The 15,348-nt window shown below is 40.1% G+C and overlaps 1 protein-coding gene across 2 annotated transcripts in view; it reads left to right on the forward strand.

Annotated features, from left to right (window-relative positions):
- Positions 1–8,446: 8,446 nt before the first annotated feature.
- Positions 8,447–15,348, forward strand: part of trub1 (TruB pseudouridine (psi) synthase family member 1) — an 84,307-nt gene continuing 77,405 nt past the window's right edge. For both annotated transcript variants that reach the window (XM_060842443.1, XM_060842444.1), the window contains exon 1: positions 8,447–8,580. In XM_060842443.1, the coding sequence (XP_060698426.1) occupies positions 8,448–8,580 (133 nt within the window). In that variant the 5' untranslated portion in view covers position 8,447. The remainder of the gene's footprint in view (positions 8,581–15,348) is intronic.

Here is a 15,348-nt window from a genome sequence, read left to right on the forward strand (position 1 = left end):
AGGCAGACCTAAGGAACATTATCCTGTTCCCTAAGCATCACTTGTAAGTATTATTGTCCCTCTTGGCCCTAGCACATTTGCCAACACCACTGACAGTTCACTGGTTGTGCTGTTGATCATGGCTTGTAAATCCAAGCATAAGACTGTTGGGCCTGAACTAACTACAGCGTGAAGTCTCAAATGACCCTACTTCACTGCCTAAAGCATTGCAGGACCCTAATGTATAAAAATTATATTGGTTGAATAAACATCAGTTCTTTCCTCTTGAAATATTAAAATGACTGAGAGCACTGACAGTTGAACCAGGCTTTGAAACAGTAGTTTAGCTGCCATACACGCGGTTTTAATTCCAGTGTCAGTTACATGTGCAAACCTGAGAGTAATCACTGCCTTGCCAGCAGAAAGGTACAAGAACTTGGGTATCAATAGGTCAACACCAAAGACAGACCCATTGCAATTGTCCTTGACATAAGTTAACTGAAGGCCACAGTGGAGTATTCATTACCGGAGAAAGGGGTGAGCAGTGGTAGGGTGGGGTATAGAAAGAATGGCAGAGTTAACATAATGTTTCCTGTCGTGCCTGCATGTCTGCTCCTCCTGGTCCCTGGGGAAATTTTTTTTTAAAATTACCTTGCAGGCACTTCCTCATCCAGTGATGCTCCTGGCAGATTTTGGCATGTAGGAAAACCACTACTCCCCCACCATTCAGATTAAAGAATCAGATCACGCCCTGGTTAAATTATTGTTGCTGGATCTGAATATTTAGTGAGGTAATTGCCAATTTGGGTGGCCATCGCTGCAATCTGCAGTTTAAAATTTGAGTCATCCAGGTACGTCAACAAGAAAATGTCTCACTCACTTCATTTTAACTGCCCACCTCCCCCACCCCCTACCAAAAAGAAAGTGATGGGGGGGCTTGGGATTTGTAAAAATTGAGGTTCCTCCCCTCTTTTTGCTAAGCAAGTCCGAGAAGAAGGATTGACTATTAAAGAAACCCTCCTTCAAGTAATGTCGTGCTAAAAAGAATAACATATTAAATTTAATTCTCACTGGCCAGAAAATGGCTAGGTAGGTCACACTCTGGATTATATTGCAGCTGAGGTAGGTTGTACTCAGGGTAACATTGTAGACATACTCAGAATTCGAAACAGTTGTGAACAGAGGCAGTAATAGAAGGCTTAAAACCTGGAGGAAATGTAACTAAATAGGCTTCATTGACTTGGTAATTTCATCTATTTTGATTGACACAATTCTAATACATCAATTTACTCCAAGTGCTTGGAAGAGTGCTTTCAGTTTTTAAATTATCTGGTTAGATCAAAGAACATGGTTGTTAATGAGAATGCAATGCATTTTATCAACTAACAGATGATGACATTGTTTTTAAATCATTTTCAGGAAATTACTTTTCACTAATGTAGTGCTCTGGGCACATTATGAGTCACATTAAAAGGAACTAGTTGTTGACTGATGTTGCCCCGAGTATTGCCTCCAACATCCAAAACAGTTTTGGAAGTATATCATTAATTGTTAGTTGCTATTCTATCTTTCAACACTTACAATACAGTGTATTAGCAGCTTACTGAGAACTATTTTAGTGGCCATATACCTCAATTACTTTGCTTTGCTTTTCACAATTCAAAATATTTGTTGCTATCACCATCAATTACGTTGCTTAGGCAAAGCATTCTTTAATTTGAGAGACTCTGTACAAAACTAATTAAATACATTTTGTGTTCTTCTCATCTATATGCTTGCTTCCTGAAAGAGCCATAATTTGTTGACTTTTTTTACTTTAGATTAATTTCCATGACTCCATGTCTTGGAGAAAATCCTTTGCAACAATTGCTCCATAATAGAATGTAACCTACTTTTCAATTGCAAGGCAAAGATCTTAATTGCACTTTAAAATTTAAATTTGATTGACTTAAGTAAATTCATAGGGAAAATGCATTTTATTAAGTAATTAACAATAATTTGGGCCTATAATTAAATGAGTTTAGAAGGATGAGAGGGGATCTGATTGAAATTAAGACTATTATTAAGCTCGAGAGGGTTCAGAAGATATACCAAGATGTTGCTGGAAATGGAGGGTTTGAGTTATAAGGAGACACTGGATAGGATGGGAATTTTTTTTAGTGGAATGTAGGAGATTGAGGGGTGACCTTATAGGGTATATAAAATCATGAGAGGTATAGATAAGGTAAATGTCTTTGCTCTAGGATGGGGGACTTCAAGACTCGGGACATACTTTTAAGGTGAGAGATGGAAGATTAAGACATGAGGGGCAATTTTGCACAGAAAGTGAAGTGATGGCTGTGAGCACAGTTACAATGTTTCAAAGACATCTAGATAAGTACATGAATAAGAAATGTTTGGAGGGATATGGGCCAAGCACAGGCAAGTAGGACTAGCTTAGTTTGGGATTATGGTTGGCATAGACTAGTTGGACCAAATGGTCTGTTTCCGTGCTTCATGTTGCTGTGAAACATAAACTTCTAACAGGGCTAGATAGACTAAAGACAGGGAGGATATGTTCCTGGTTGGGAACTCGAGAACCAGGGGTCACAGTCTCAGGATATGGGGTGACCATATAGGATTAAGATAAGGAAACATTTCTTCAATCAGAGTTCACTACCACAGAGGCTGTGGAGGCTGGATAACTGAGTGTATTCAAAATAGATTGATACATTTTTACATCTTAAAGGCATCATGAGGCATGGTGAGAAAGCAGGAATATGGCGTTGGGATAGAGTATCAGAAAAGGCTCAAAAGGCCACATGACCTATTCTTGCTGCTCTTTCCATGTTTTTATAAAGTATGTACTTTCTAAAACTTGTACATCGCTGATTACAAATATATTTAATGAATAAGAAGTGACAAAAATGCCTTGAAACTCTATAAACAGAGCAGCCAGTAGCTAATGTACCCATCAGGCAGGAGAGATAGTGGGGAATCTCTAAAATTGCCTAAAGCAATTATACTTCTGGTCTGCTGCCAGATTTCCACTTTCAGATACCTAAACCCATCTCCACTGCCGAGAGAATTTAGCCAGTTTTCTTTCATTGGCCTCTTAATAAACATGATTAGATATGTGCCCTATGTGGGTGTCCCTAGTAGAGTCATTGAGAGATACTGCACAGAAACAGATCCTTCAGTCCAACTCGTCCATGCCGATCAGATATCCTAAATTAATCTAGTCCCATTTGTGAGCACTTGACCCATATCCATCTAATCCCTTCCTATTCAGATCACCACCCTGATGCTTTTAAATGTTGTAATTGTATCAGCCTCCACCACTTCTTCTGGCAGCCCATTCCATACATGTAGCACCCTTTGTGTCAAGAATTACCCTTTTAAATCTTTCCCTTCTCACCCTAAACCTATGTCCTCTAGTTTTGGACTCCCCCAACCCAGGGAAAAGAACTTGCCTATTTACTCTGTCCATACCGCTCATGATTTTCTAAACCTCTATAAACATCAGCCTCCAAAGCTCCAGGGAAAACAGCCTCAGCCTATCCAGCCTCTCCTTACAGCTCAAACCCTCCAACTCTGGCAACATCCTTGTAAATTGTTTCTGAAACCTTTCAAGTTTCACAACATTCTTCCTATCGGAGGGAGACCAGAATTGCGCACACAATATTCCAGAAGTGGCCGAACCTGTGTCCTGTACAGCCGCAACATGACCTCACAACTCCTCTGCTCAATGCCCTTACCAATAAAGGCAAGCATACCAAATACCGTCTATACTATCCTATCTGCCTGCAACTCTACTTTCAAACCTGCACTCAAAATCTCTTTGTTCAGCAACTCTCCCCAGAACCTTAATATTAAGTGTGTAAGTCTGCACTGATTTGTCATTCCAAAATGCAGCACCTCACATTTATCTAGATTAAACTCCATCTGCCACTCCTCAGCCCAGTGACCCATCTGATCAAGAACCCATCATACTCTGAGGTGTTCTCAGATCCTGTCTCTGTGCATTGACAAGGTGAAATGGATCTTGGAATTGGGAACGTCAGCCATCATGCCTTCCATCCACTTCTTATCCTAGTCTTAGTGGGGACCAAATCAACAGTGTTTCATGTTGATGGCCTTTCATCAGAACTGGGCAGGTGTTTGAATTTTTAAATAAGTACAGAACCAGGGAGAGTTCAGGACAGGGGAAATATTTCAGATTACCAGCATCAGCCCTATTTTAGTTTTAAAATCACTCAAAATACAGAAGCAACAAGTCTTATTTATTTGAATTTTACAAAAATCAGTATAGAGATGCAAATACTTAGAACAAACAAGAGGAAGCCTGCACAAGAAGAGTAGTGGGTAGCAGTGATTCAAAAGCTCTGTGTTGAAGGCCCACTTTAGGAGTTGATGGCAAAGGAAAGTGCATTCATAAGGCAGCCACACAGATTGATCATCAACTTGTAAGTCTTTCTGTAAGACCAGAAAATGCAGGAACAGAGGTAGGCCATTTTGCCCATCAAGTCTACTCTGTCATTCAGTAAGATCATTCAACACAAGCCAATAGCTGGTGGTAAGAAGGGGAAATATTCCTCATCAGTCATGGAGCCTTACATTACTGTAGTTCCTCGTTACAGCCTACATATAAAAAAGTGTTCTGGATGTAGGTTTGCTCGCTACGCTGGGAGGTTCATTTCCAGACATTTCATCACCCTACTAGGTAACATCTTCAGTGGGCCTCAGGCACTGACATGATTCCTGCTTTCTATTGATATGTATGGGTTTCTTTGGGTTGGTGATGTCATTTCCTGTGGTGATGTCCTTTCTTGTTCTTTTTCTAAGGGGATAGTAGATGGGGGTCTAAATCAATGTGTTTGTTGATAAGAGTTCCGGTTGGAATGCTATGCTTCTAGGAATTCTTGTATGTGCCTCTGTTTAGCTTGTTCTAAGATGGATGTGTTGCCCCAGTCAAAGTGGTGTCCTTCGTTATCTGTACGTAAGAATACTAGTGAGAGAGGGTCATGTCGCCTTGTGGCTATTTGTGGCGAATAATAATATCTCTGAACAGATTGATTACAAAATACTTACAAAAACAACATTAGATTCCACTGTTCCATTATAAATAAAGTCCCACATAGGAGGTTATTGAGCAAAATTAGGGCACATGGTATTGGGGGCAAAGTATTAACTTGGATTGAAAGTGGTTGGCTGACAGGAAACAAAGAGTAGTGATAAACAGCTCCATTTCGGAATGGCAGGCAGTGACCAGTGGGGTACCGCAGGGATCAGTGCTGGGACCGCAGCTTTTTACAATATATATTAATTATATTGAAAGTGGTATTAGTAATAACATTAGCAAATTTGCTGATGATACTAAGCTGGGTTGTAGGGTGAAATGGGAGGAGGATGTTAGGAGATTACAGGGTGACCTGGACAGGTTAGGTGAGTGGTCAGATGCATAGCAGATGCAGTTTAATGTGGATAAATGTATGGTTATCCACTTTGGTGGCAAGAACAGGAAGGCAGATTACTACCTAAATGGAATAAATTTAGGTAAAAGGGCAGTACAAAGAGATCTGGGTGTTCTTGTACATTAGTCAATGAAGGTAAGCATGCAGGTACAGCAGGTAGTGAAGAAGGTTAATAGCATGCTGGCCTTCATAACTAGAGGGATTGAGTATAGAAGCAAAGATGTTCTTCTGCAGCTGTACAGGGCCCTGGTGAGACCACACCTGGAGTATTGTGTGCAGTTCTGGTCTCCAAATTTGAGAAAAGACATTCTGGCTATTGAGGGAATGCAGCGTAGGTTCACGAGGTCAATTCCTGGAATGGCAGGACTACCTTATGTTGAAAGACTGGAGCGACTGGGCTTGTATACCCTTGAGTTTCGAAGACTGAGAGGGGATCTGATTGAGACATATAAGATTATTAAAGGATTGGACATTCTGAAGGCAGGAAACATGTTTCTGCTGATGGGTGAGTGCCGAACCAGAGGACACAACTTAAAAATATGGGGTAGACCATTTAGGACAGAGATGAGGAGAAACTTCTTCACCCAGAGAGTGGTGGCTGTGTGGAATACTCTGCCCTAGAGGGCAATGGAGGCCCAGTTTCTGGATTCATTTCAGAAAGAGTTGGATAGAGCTCTCAAGGATAGTGGAATCAAGGGTTATGGAGAGAAAGCAGGAACAGGATATTGATTAAGGATGATCAGCCATGATCATATTGTGATGGTGGTGCAGACTCGAAGGGCAGAATGGCCTACTCCTGCACCTATTATCTATTGTCTAAATAGTGACTGAATTATTTTTTCAACAAAGGACAAATTTTCTACATTAGAATGTTCTAAATTCTACTTAAGATCTTTTGAAGATTGCATTAGTACAGACTTCACTCACGTTGTAAGTTAGCATCAATATTAAGCTATTTTTGCTGACCAATTTCTGGAGGTGATAACAATTCTAATCTTGCTGTACACAGAGTTGCCCTAGGAATTATGTCTGCCTACTGTGATTCCAGCTACAATACTGAGCCAAATTTTTGCCAGGACAGAACTGCAAGAAAAACAGATTATTATAAAGATCATTGCTGTCAGAATTGTGATAACAGGAACTCTACTCTAACTCCTTTCACAGATCTGATGTATGTACCAGTGATATTTGGACAATTCTGTGCATCCTATTGTATTTTAAATGTCTTGGCATTTTTGTTTTCTATAGAATTACACTTTTAGCAACTTCTTTTTGCCGATACATAATAACAAGTTTTTAAAGGCGTATAATAAATATTATTAAACATACTTATTAAATGTGCATATATATTCCTTTTTATGTGGAACTGGCCATTAAGTACTTATGTATTTTAAACTTTCCTGCAGTTTCAACTAACTGTGTGTACTTGTTATATATTACCATTCATTTAAACATGTATTAGCCCCAATCCTCAAAATATTTGTAGAAATTTGTTGATGCACTTGTTATCTACTGTGTATTTATTCATCTTCCTGTGCTAAGAAAACAAAGTATAGTTTATTTATTTTCCAAAGCCAGCCACAAAATATGTATAGAGAAGTAAGACTGCTGAAAAGGTACTAACAAAACTATTTTCCTACTGGGCACTGTACTACCTTCTGACTCAATCTGGAATCATTAAGGGAAAAGAGTATAATGAGAACTTCTAATGTCTCATACTTGTTCAAAAATCTTTAAGGTTTAGAAGATAATTACCATTCCATCCCAACTACTGTTAATATTATTTATAATGAGAATTACTGGTGCTTAGTTGAACCCAAGACCTTCACTTTTCCTGGGAGCTTCAGTATTTCTCCTTTCAACAACTCCAAATATAGTTTTTCCTCTCTTTCAACAGAGAGTTGGGGAAAACATTTTTTTCAGAGCAAGGGAACAGAGAAATAGACAGAGGTGTTGACATTGCAAGCTTTGCGAAGAAGGGTCTCTCGAGTTAAAACGTTAACTCTGTTTTCTCTCCACAGATGCTGTCAGATGTGCTGAGTTTGTCCAGCAATTTCTGTTTTTGTTTCATACCTTGAGCATCTGTGGTTCTTTAGTTTATTCTCTTGCGCCTTAACTGACCTATACTTTCTACGTTTTCTTGGCCCTCTTGCTGTCTATTCTATTTGTGGCTGTTCATCTCTCTGCTGAACCTTCTGTTTGGATTCAACCCCTGTCAAGTTAGCTTAAATCTTTGTGAACAGCACTAGCAAATGTCCCTGCAAAGATGCTGGTTCTCTTCCAGTTTTAGGTTCAACCGTCTGCCTTGCACAGATCCCACCACCCTTCAGGCACTCTGCCTGTATTCCTGATTAAGGGCTTTTTGCCTGAAACGTCGATTTTACTGCTGTTCTGAACTGCTGTGCTTTTCCAGCACCACTAATCCAGAAACAGGTCCCACCACATCCAATACAGTCCCAATATCCCAACGGTTTGAAGCCCTCCCACCTGCACATTTCTCCAGCCATAATTTGATGTCGACTAACTTCTACTTTTATACTCATTATAATGGGGTCTGAAAGTAATCTATAGATTACCATTTGGATCTTGTTCTTTAATCTACATCCTCCTCCCTAAATTCACCTCAGAGGTCCTCATCACTTTCTCCACCTGTGTCACTGATAGCATCATGTTCGATGATCTCTGTCCATTCTTCCCCTTCAGAGTTAACCTATATTTTCCGGCATTTTTCGGGTGCTGACAGTTCAGCCGCTTCTTGCAAGGTGCATTAACTTCCCACCCCTCACTTCTTTGGTTTTAACATGGAAACAAAAATGTCTACATAACACGTCGTAATTATCTAATTACAAGAGCACAGTCTATTGTCTTGGTCCGAATTCTCCAATCACTGAGCTTGGTACTGTCACTGGGTGCAAGCTCTCCAATCAGGGTGGCGAACTCCAAGTCCCAGAATGCAGCGGGGACGGCTGGTAGCACGTGACTGAAGAGGCAGTTGGCGGTGTGTGCTCGATAAACATGGCGTCTAGCTCGGGGTCTGTTGCTTTGGCTGAGAAGCTGCAGGGTCTGAATGGGCTCTTTGCGATCTACAAAAAGAAAGGCCCTACTTCAGCAGATGTACTGAATCTTCTGAAAAATAAGCTTTTAAAAGGTATGTATGTTTTACAGATTCTGTTTATATAACGGAGCATCTCTGCGTCTAAACCAAACACACCAGTTTTGATTCGTTTCTGACATCTAATATGTATTTAAAAGAACATTTCCTGGAAGTCGAGCAACGGGGTGAAATCCATATTACGAAGAGAATGTAGAACAAAAGAGAAATCTATAGTTTTAGGTGTTTCCTTTGTTTCTTATCAGCTCCTTGGATGTAAACTGTGATTTAAATATTTCCTGCCCAGAAGGGCGGAGCTTTTTTTTAAAAGTGGTTTGCTTTAAATAGTTGATGAATAAATTCAAGTTTCTGTATACACTGTACTTGAAAAATGCACAGTTGGCGCAGGGAATCTGCAACTTGTTTTGGGGCTAAGTTTTTAAACATTCATTATCTTGAGTTGCTGAAGACCTATAGTATATATACCGTGTAGTGCTCTGACATTGAGATACCTGAATTGGAAAGAGTCAAGATTTGTTCCTGGTTGTCAGATTTCAGTGCAGTAGTGGGGCTTAGATCTGTAGTTAAAATCGATTAAAGTTAGATCCTAATCACTGTTGTAACCTTGAGTTAGTAAAATTTTAAGTGATTGAATACTGGCAAATCCAGACTTGAGCAAGGTTTTGTACCTGGACAGGAAAGCAGCGTAATTCATAATATGGAAGATTTTGTAGCTGGATCAAAATTTCATGAGGAAATCGGGTGTGTAGACCATTAATGATCTTGAGCTTGTCTGAGAGGTCATAGCTGAACTGATACTATAAAATAACAGGAACATAAGAAGTTGGTTCACATATCTCTTGTGGCTATACCCCTCTCAATCAAATATTTCCTTCTGGAGACTTTTGAATGGAATAGTGTCTCAAGAAAAATAGAAATGGCAGCCAGATCTTGGGCACTAAGAATGAATTTTGCATTAAGCAGGGTTTGTCAAATAATTGTTAAAGGATACTCTCCTGTTGGACATAAACAGGATGCTCTGTGGCAATGAGCGTGAATCTAGAAGAGTATTTTGCTTTCCTAGTGCCAGGGTTCGAACCATACTGTCAAAGGGGAGAGTGAGGAGCCAGAAGTTGCTGTACACATTGGAAGGAATGACATCATTAGATATTGCCAAGTAAATATAAGAGATAGAAAGTTTAAAAAAAAGAACCTCAAAAGTAGTAATCTGTGGTTTCCACCTGCTGCCAAGTTCTAACTAGGGAAGGGAAAAGGCAGATAAATCAATGTGCCACCTCTTTAGCCAATGTGTAGATATTCAGATTGTTGGATCATTGGGACCTCTGAGGTAAAAAAGGTTCAAAAAGAGTGGGTTTGCTTGAACTGGAAAGGGCCAATATCCTGGTAAAGAGATTTGCTATTTTACAAGCTTCTGAAGTAGAACTATCAAAGAATGTGAGTGGGGGGGGGGGGGGGCAGTTCCTAAGTAGCAGTGAAAACAGACAGATGAGACTAGTTCTGAATCAGAAAAGAACAAGTTAATTGATTAGAAATTAATTGGCCTTTCTGTAAGGAAACTAGTGATAGTGGGTCATGTCTTTTGGTGGCTAGTAAGTGTGTATCCTGGTGGCTAGTTTTCTGCCTGTCTGTCCGATGTAGTGTTTGTTACAGTCGTTGCAGAGTATTTTGTAAATGATATTTGTTTGTCTGGTTGTTGGTACAGGGTCCTTTAGTTTATCAGCTGCTGTTTGTGTTGATAGGGTTTGGGGGCTACAATAATGCCAAGGGGTCGGAGTAGTCTGGTACTCCTCTCCGAGATGTCTTTGATACATGGTAGTGTGGGTAGAGTTTCTGGGCATGTTGTGTCTACTTGTTTGGATATGTTTAAGAATAAGCAGACTGTGTTTATCGGATACCCGTTGTTCTTGAATATGTCGCATCGGTGTTTTTCTTATGCCGCTCATAGTTCCTGGATGTGGCAGTGTATTGTGGCCCAATTAAATAATGTCCAGATGCAGCTCCATTTGTGGGACCCCTGACCCATAGTCTCACACCATGGCACACCGACACAGTCTAGCAAAGGAACTCATGCCACTCCATCCACTTCACCCAAGAATTCCTGAACATCATTAAAGACACCAAGATAGTAGAGGGTGAAATAATGGTGTCCTTTGATGTGACAGCCCTATTCACATCAATTAACATCAGCCTGGTCAAAGAAACACTGACCACATTACTAGACGAACCAAGGACACAAACACCAGACAGTACTAACTTCATCAGCAAAGACAACACCCTCAAGCTAGTAGACCTGTACCTCACTACCCGCTTCATCTTCAATGACAAGACCTACAAACAAATCAACTGGATGCCCATGGCTCACCAATATTAGGCTGCTTAGCAGAAGCAGTAATGCAAAGACTAAAACGAACTGCCCTCTCCCACGATTCAACCCAAACTTTTGGGTCTGCTGCATGGATGACACCTTTTGTCATCACAAAACTGAACAAATTAGAGGAAACTTACAGCATCATCAATAACTTCCTTACTGGCATAAATTTCACAAAAGAGGAGGAGAACGAAACGACAACAGACTCCCCTTCCCAGATGTCACAGTGGAACGAACAGGTAATGGAGAACTACAGGCCAGCATCTCCAGGAAGGCAACACACCGAAGACCAGATACTTAACTAGAAAAGCAATCATCCCAACACCCACAAACGGAGCTGCATCAGGACATCATTTAAATGGGCCACAACACACTACAATACCCAGGAACACAAGTGGCAGAAGAAAAATACCTATACAGCATATTCAAGAACATGGGTAACTGATAAACAGTCTGCCGATTCTTAAACAACAAACCCAAACAAGTAGACACAACAGGCCCAGAAACTATAGCCAAGCTACCAGACATCAAAGATATCTGAGATGGCTGCCACACTACTCCGACCCCTTGGCACCATGGTAGCCCACAAACCTACCAACATAGGAAAACAGCTACTGATGAACCTAAACGACGTTGTACAACAACCAGCAAAACAAATGTCATTTACAAAATACTCTGCGAGGACTGTAACAAACGCTACATTGGATAGACAGGCAGAAAACTAGCCACTAAGATACACAAACACTTACTAGCCACCAAAACACCTGACCCACTGTCACTAGTTTCCTTACATACTGATGAAGAAGGACACCACTTCCTAGGACAGGCTAAATAGAGACACGCATGGGAATTCCGCAAGGCCTAGCATTCAAACTGGAACTCCATGAATAAACACGTTGATTTGGACCCCATTTACCAACCTCTGAGAAAAATAACTGAAGATGATATTATCCACCTTGACAGACCAAGACATATAAATAGAATGCGGGACAGAACACCAGTGCTTCACTGGAGGCTCACTGATGATGTTACCTAGCATGGTGACGCAATATCTGAAAACAAACCTACTAGCTCAGCAACCAAACTTGCAGTCTACAAATTTTAATAGCATGAGACAAGAGCTTACAAAAGTTGGAGTAGACTATTGGCAGGTAAAGGGATGACTGACAAGTAGGAGGCTTTCAGAGGTGTGATAACGAGAGTTCAGAGGCATTATTTTCCTGTTAGATTGAAAAGCGAGGCTGGCAGTTTAGGGAACGATGGATGAATAAAGATATTGAGGTTCTAGTCAAGAATAAAAAAGTCATTATCGGATGTATACAACTGGGAACAAATTATTTTCTTGAAGAATATAAAGCATGTAGGGGCAATCTTAAGAAGGAAATCAGAAAGGCAGAGAGAGGATATCACAGCCTTGGCAGATAAGGTTAAGGGTAATCCAAAGAGATTCTGCAAATACATAAAGGGCAACTAGAGAGAGAGTAGGCCCCCGTAAGAAAATCATCAGTCATTTTTGTGTTGAATCTCGGGAAATGGAAGCGATATTAAATTAATATTTTGAGTCTGTTTTTATTAAGGAGAAAGAAATGGAGGCTAGAGAACTTGGGGGAATAATTATTGATGTTTTGAAAACAATTCACATTACAGAAGAGGAAGTGCTGGAGATCTTAGCAACTATAAAGCTGGATAAATTTATGGAACCTGTGAATTTTAGGAAGTTGTGGAAGGTTAGGGAGGAAACTACAGGGCCTAAGTAGAAATATTTGTACCGTCCATAACCACAGGAGAGGTGTCGAGGACTGGAGAGTGGCTACAGTTGTGCTTTTATTTAAGAGTGACTGTAAGGAGGAGCCTGCAAGTTCATAGATATGCGAGTCTGATGTCAGTGGTGTGCAGGTTGTTGGAGGTGATTCTGAAAAAATAGAATTTACGTGCATTTGGAGAGGCATGGACTTATTAGAGATAGTGGGCATGGTTTTGTGCAAGGGAAATTGTGTCTCAAACTTGATTAAGATTTTTTTAAGGAAGTAACAAAAATGATTAACAAGAGCAATGGTAGATGTTGTTTACTTGCACTTTAATAAAACCTTTGACCAGGTTCCACATGGTAGATCAAATAATAAATTTAGATCACGTGGGATTCAGGGTGAGCTTGCTAGTTAGATACAAAATTGGCTTTATAGTAGGAGACAGAAGGTGGTCGGGAGAGCCTTTGTTGTTTTCCCCCAGAGTAATAGGATCTTTATTTCTGTTCAACAAATTCAAGGCAGCTTGTTTTTCTGCCTTGACACTCTGCTGTATTTTGCCCTGTGCTGCCCTTTTCCTGGAAGTGCCTGATGGGGTGTATTGGTTTTTTTTCTGTTTACACCTTTTGGTTTTAAAAAAAAGTGGAGAGTTGTTTTTTTGGATTGGAGGCCTGCAACCGCAGTGGTCCACAGGGATTGGTACTAGTCCACTTTTGTTTGTCATTTCATCTCAATGATTTAGATGAGAATATAGGAGGCATGGTTAGTAGGTTTATGGATGACACCCAAAATTGTTGGTAGAGTGAACAGTGGAGAAGGTTATTGAAGATTAAAAAGAGATCTTGACCAACTGGGTCAGTGGGCTGAGGAGTGGCTGATGGAGGTTAAATTTAGATAAAAGCGAGGTATCACATTTTGGTAATACAAGCAAGGACAGGACTTACACAGTTAATAGTAAGGTTCTGGGTGGTGTTATAGAACAGGGACCTAGAGGTTCAGGTGCATAACTTTTCGAAATTTACATTAAATGTAGACAGGGTGGTTATCAATATGTTTAGCACACCTGCCTTCATTGCTTAGACTTGAGTGTGAAGTTTGGATGTTATGTTGCACAGGCTGTTGGTCAGGCCTCTGTGGAGTACTGTGTCTGGTTCTGGTTGCCATGTTAGAGGAAGGATAGTATTAAACTGGAGTGGATTCACACAAGATTTACCAGGCTGTTGTTGAGGATGGTGGGTTTGAACTAGTCTGAGACTTTTTTCACTGCAGTGTAGGAGGTTGAGGAACAACCTTGAGTTTATAAAATCATGAGGGGAATAGATAAGGTGAATAGCAAAGGTAATTTCCCTAAAGTGGGGGAGTTCAAAACTAGGAGGTACATTTTTTAAAGTGAGAGGAGAAACTTTTTTTTTAAAAAGGCATGGGGCAACCTTTTTTACATAGTGGTTTGTGTGTGGAATAAACTGTGGGAAAAGGTGGTGTATGTGGGTTGAGTTAGAATATTTAAAAGACATTTGAATAAGTACATGAATAGCAAAGGTTTTTGGGGATATGGGCCAAATGCAAGGCAAATGGGAATAGTTTAGTTTGGGAACATTGTTGGCATGGACTGGTTGGATTGAAGGGTCTGTTTCATGCTGTATAAAATGATAATGACCTTAACCTTCACTTTCTGCCTGCCCTATAACTCCCAGCTTCCTTGTCTAACTCAGTCTTCAATATATTCTATGACACATCCTCTTCTCCTCTCTGGGCAAGAGCACTCCAAAGACCTGAAAGAAGAAATTTCTCCTTATCTCAGTTTTCAATCAAAGGCTCCTTATTTTGAAAATGAGTTCAAGTTCTAGATTCTCTTAGAAAAGGTGCTGATGTTTCCCTTTCAATCAAGTCTGCTGAAGATACTTTCTTTCATTCGGATCACCCCTCAATCTTCTAAATGCTAATAAGTAAAGGCCCAATCTGCTCAACCTTTTCTCTAGACAGCTGAGGAAGCAACTTAGTGAACCTTATCTGAACTCCCTCCTTAAGTAAAAAGAGCAAACTGTGTACAATGCTCTAGATATGGTCTCAGCAATGCCTTGTATAGGCTACATTGTACAAAGACTGTCCTATTAAATTCCATCTTTTACGATAAAACCCAATATCCCATTTGCCTTGCTAATTACTTGCTATGGTTTCATGCTCCTCTTTGCATTTCGTCAAGAAGAACAGCCAGATCCAACTGTACTACAGCTTTGTGTGGTGTGCATTTAAATAATTTTGTTTTCTATTCTTACCACCAAAGTGAACAACTCTTCTTTCTTCATATTAAACTCTTAACTGTCAATATTTGTCTATTCACTAATCTACCTATATCCCTTTCCCATGCTCAATATCCTCCTCGCAGCTTGCTTTCCTATCTGTCTTTGTCCCGATTATTTGCTGATGGTTCAATGTAGATTGTTGCTTCATCCACATAATTTATATCGACCATAAGTAGTCAAGGCCCCAGTGCTGATTCTGCTGGCATTTCACTAGTTAAAATTTGCCAAATTCAAAATGACCCACTTATCCTGACTTTGTAAAACGAACAGGAAACAATCTTGTGTGGTACCTTATTGAACACACTTTGTAAATATGAATACACTGCATGAACTGATATTCTTTTATCCATATTGCTGGTACATTCTCATTGAGCTCATAATTTTATTA

Source organism: Hemiscyllium ocellatum, chromosome 22, assembly GCF_020745735.1.
Source record: "Hemiscyllium ocellatum isolate sHemOce1 chromosome 22, sHemOce1.pat.X.cur, whole genome shotgun sequence".
NCBI classification, from domain to species: Eukaryota; Metazoa; Chordata; class Chondrichthyes; order Orectolobiformes; family Hemiscylliidae; genus Hemiscyllium; species Hemiscyllium ocellatum.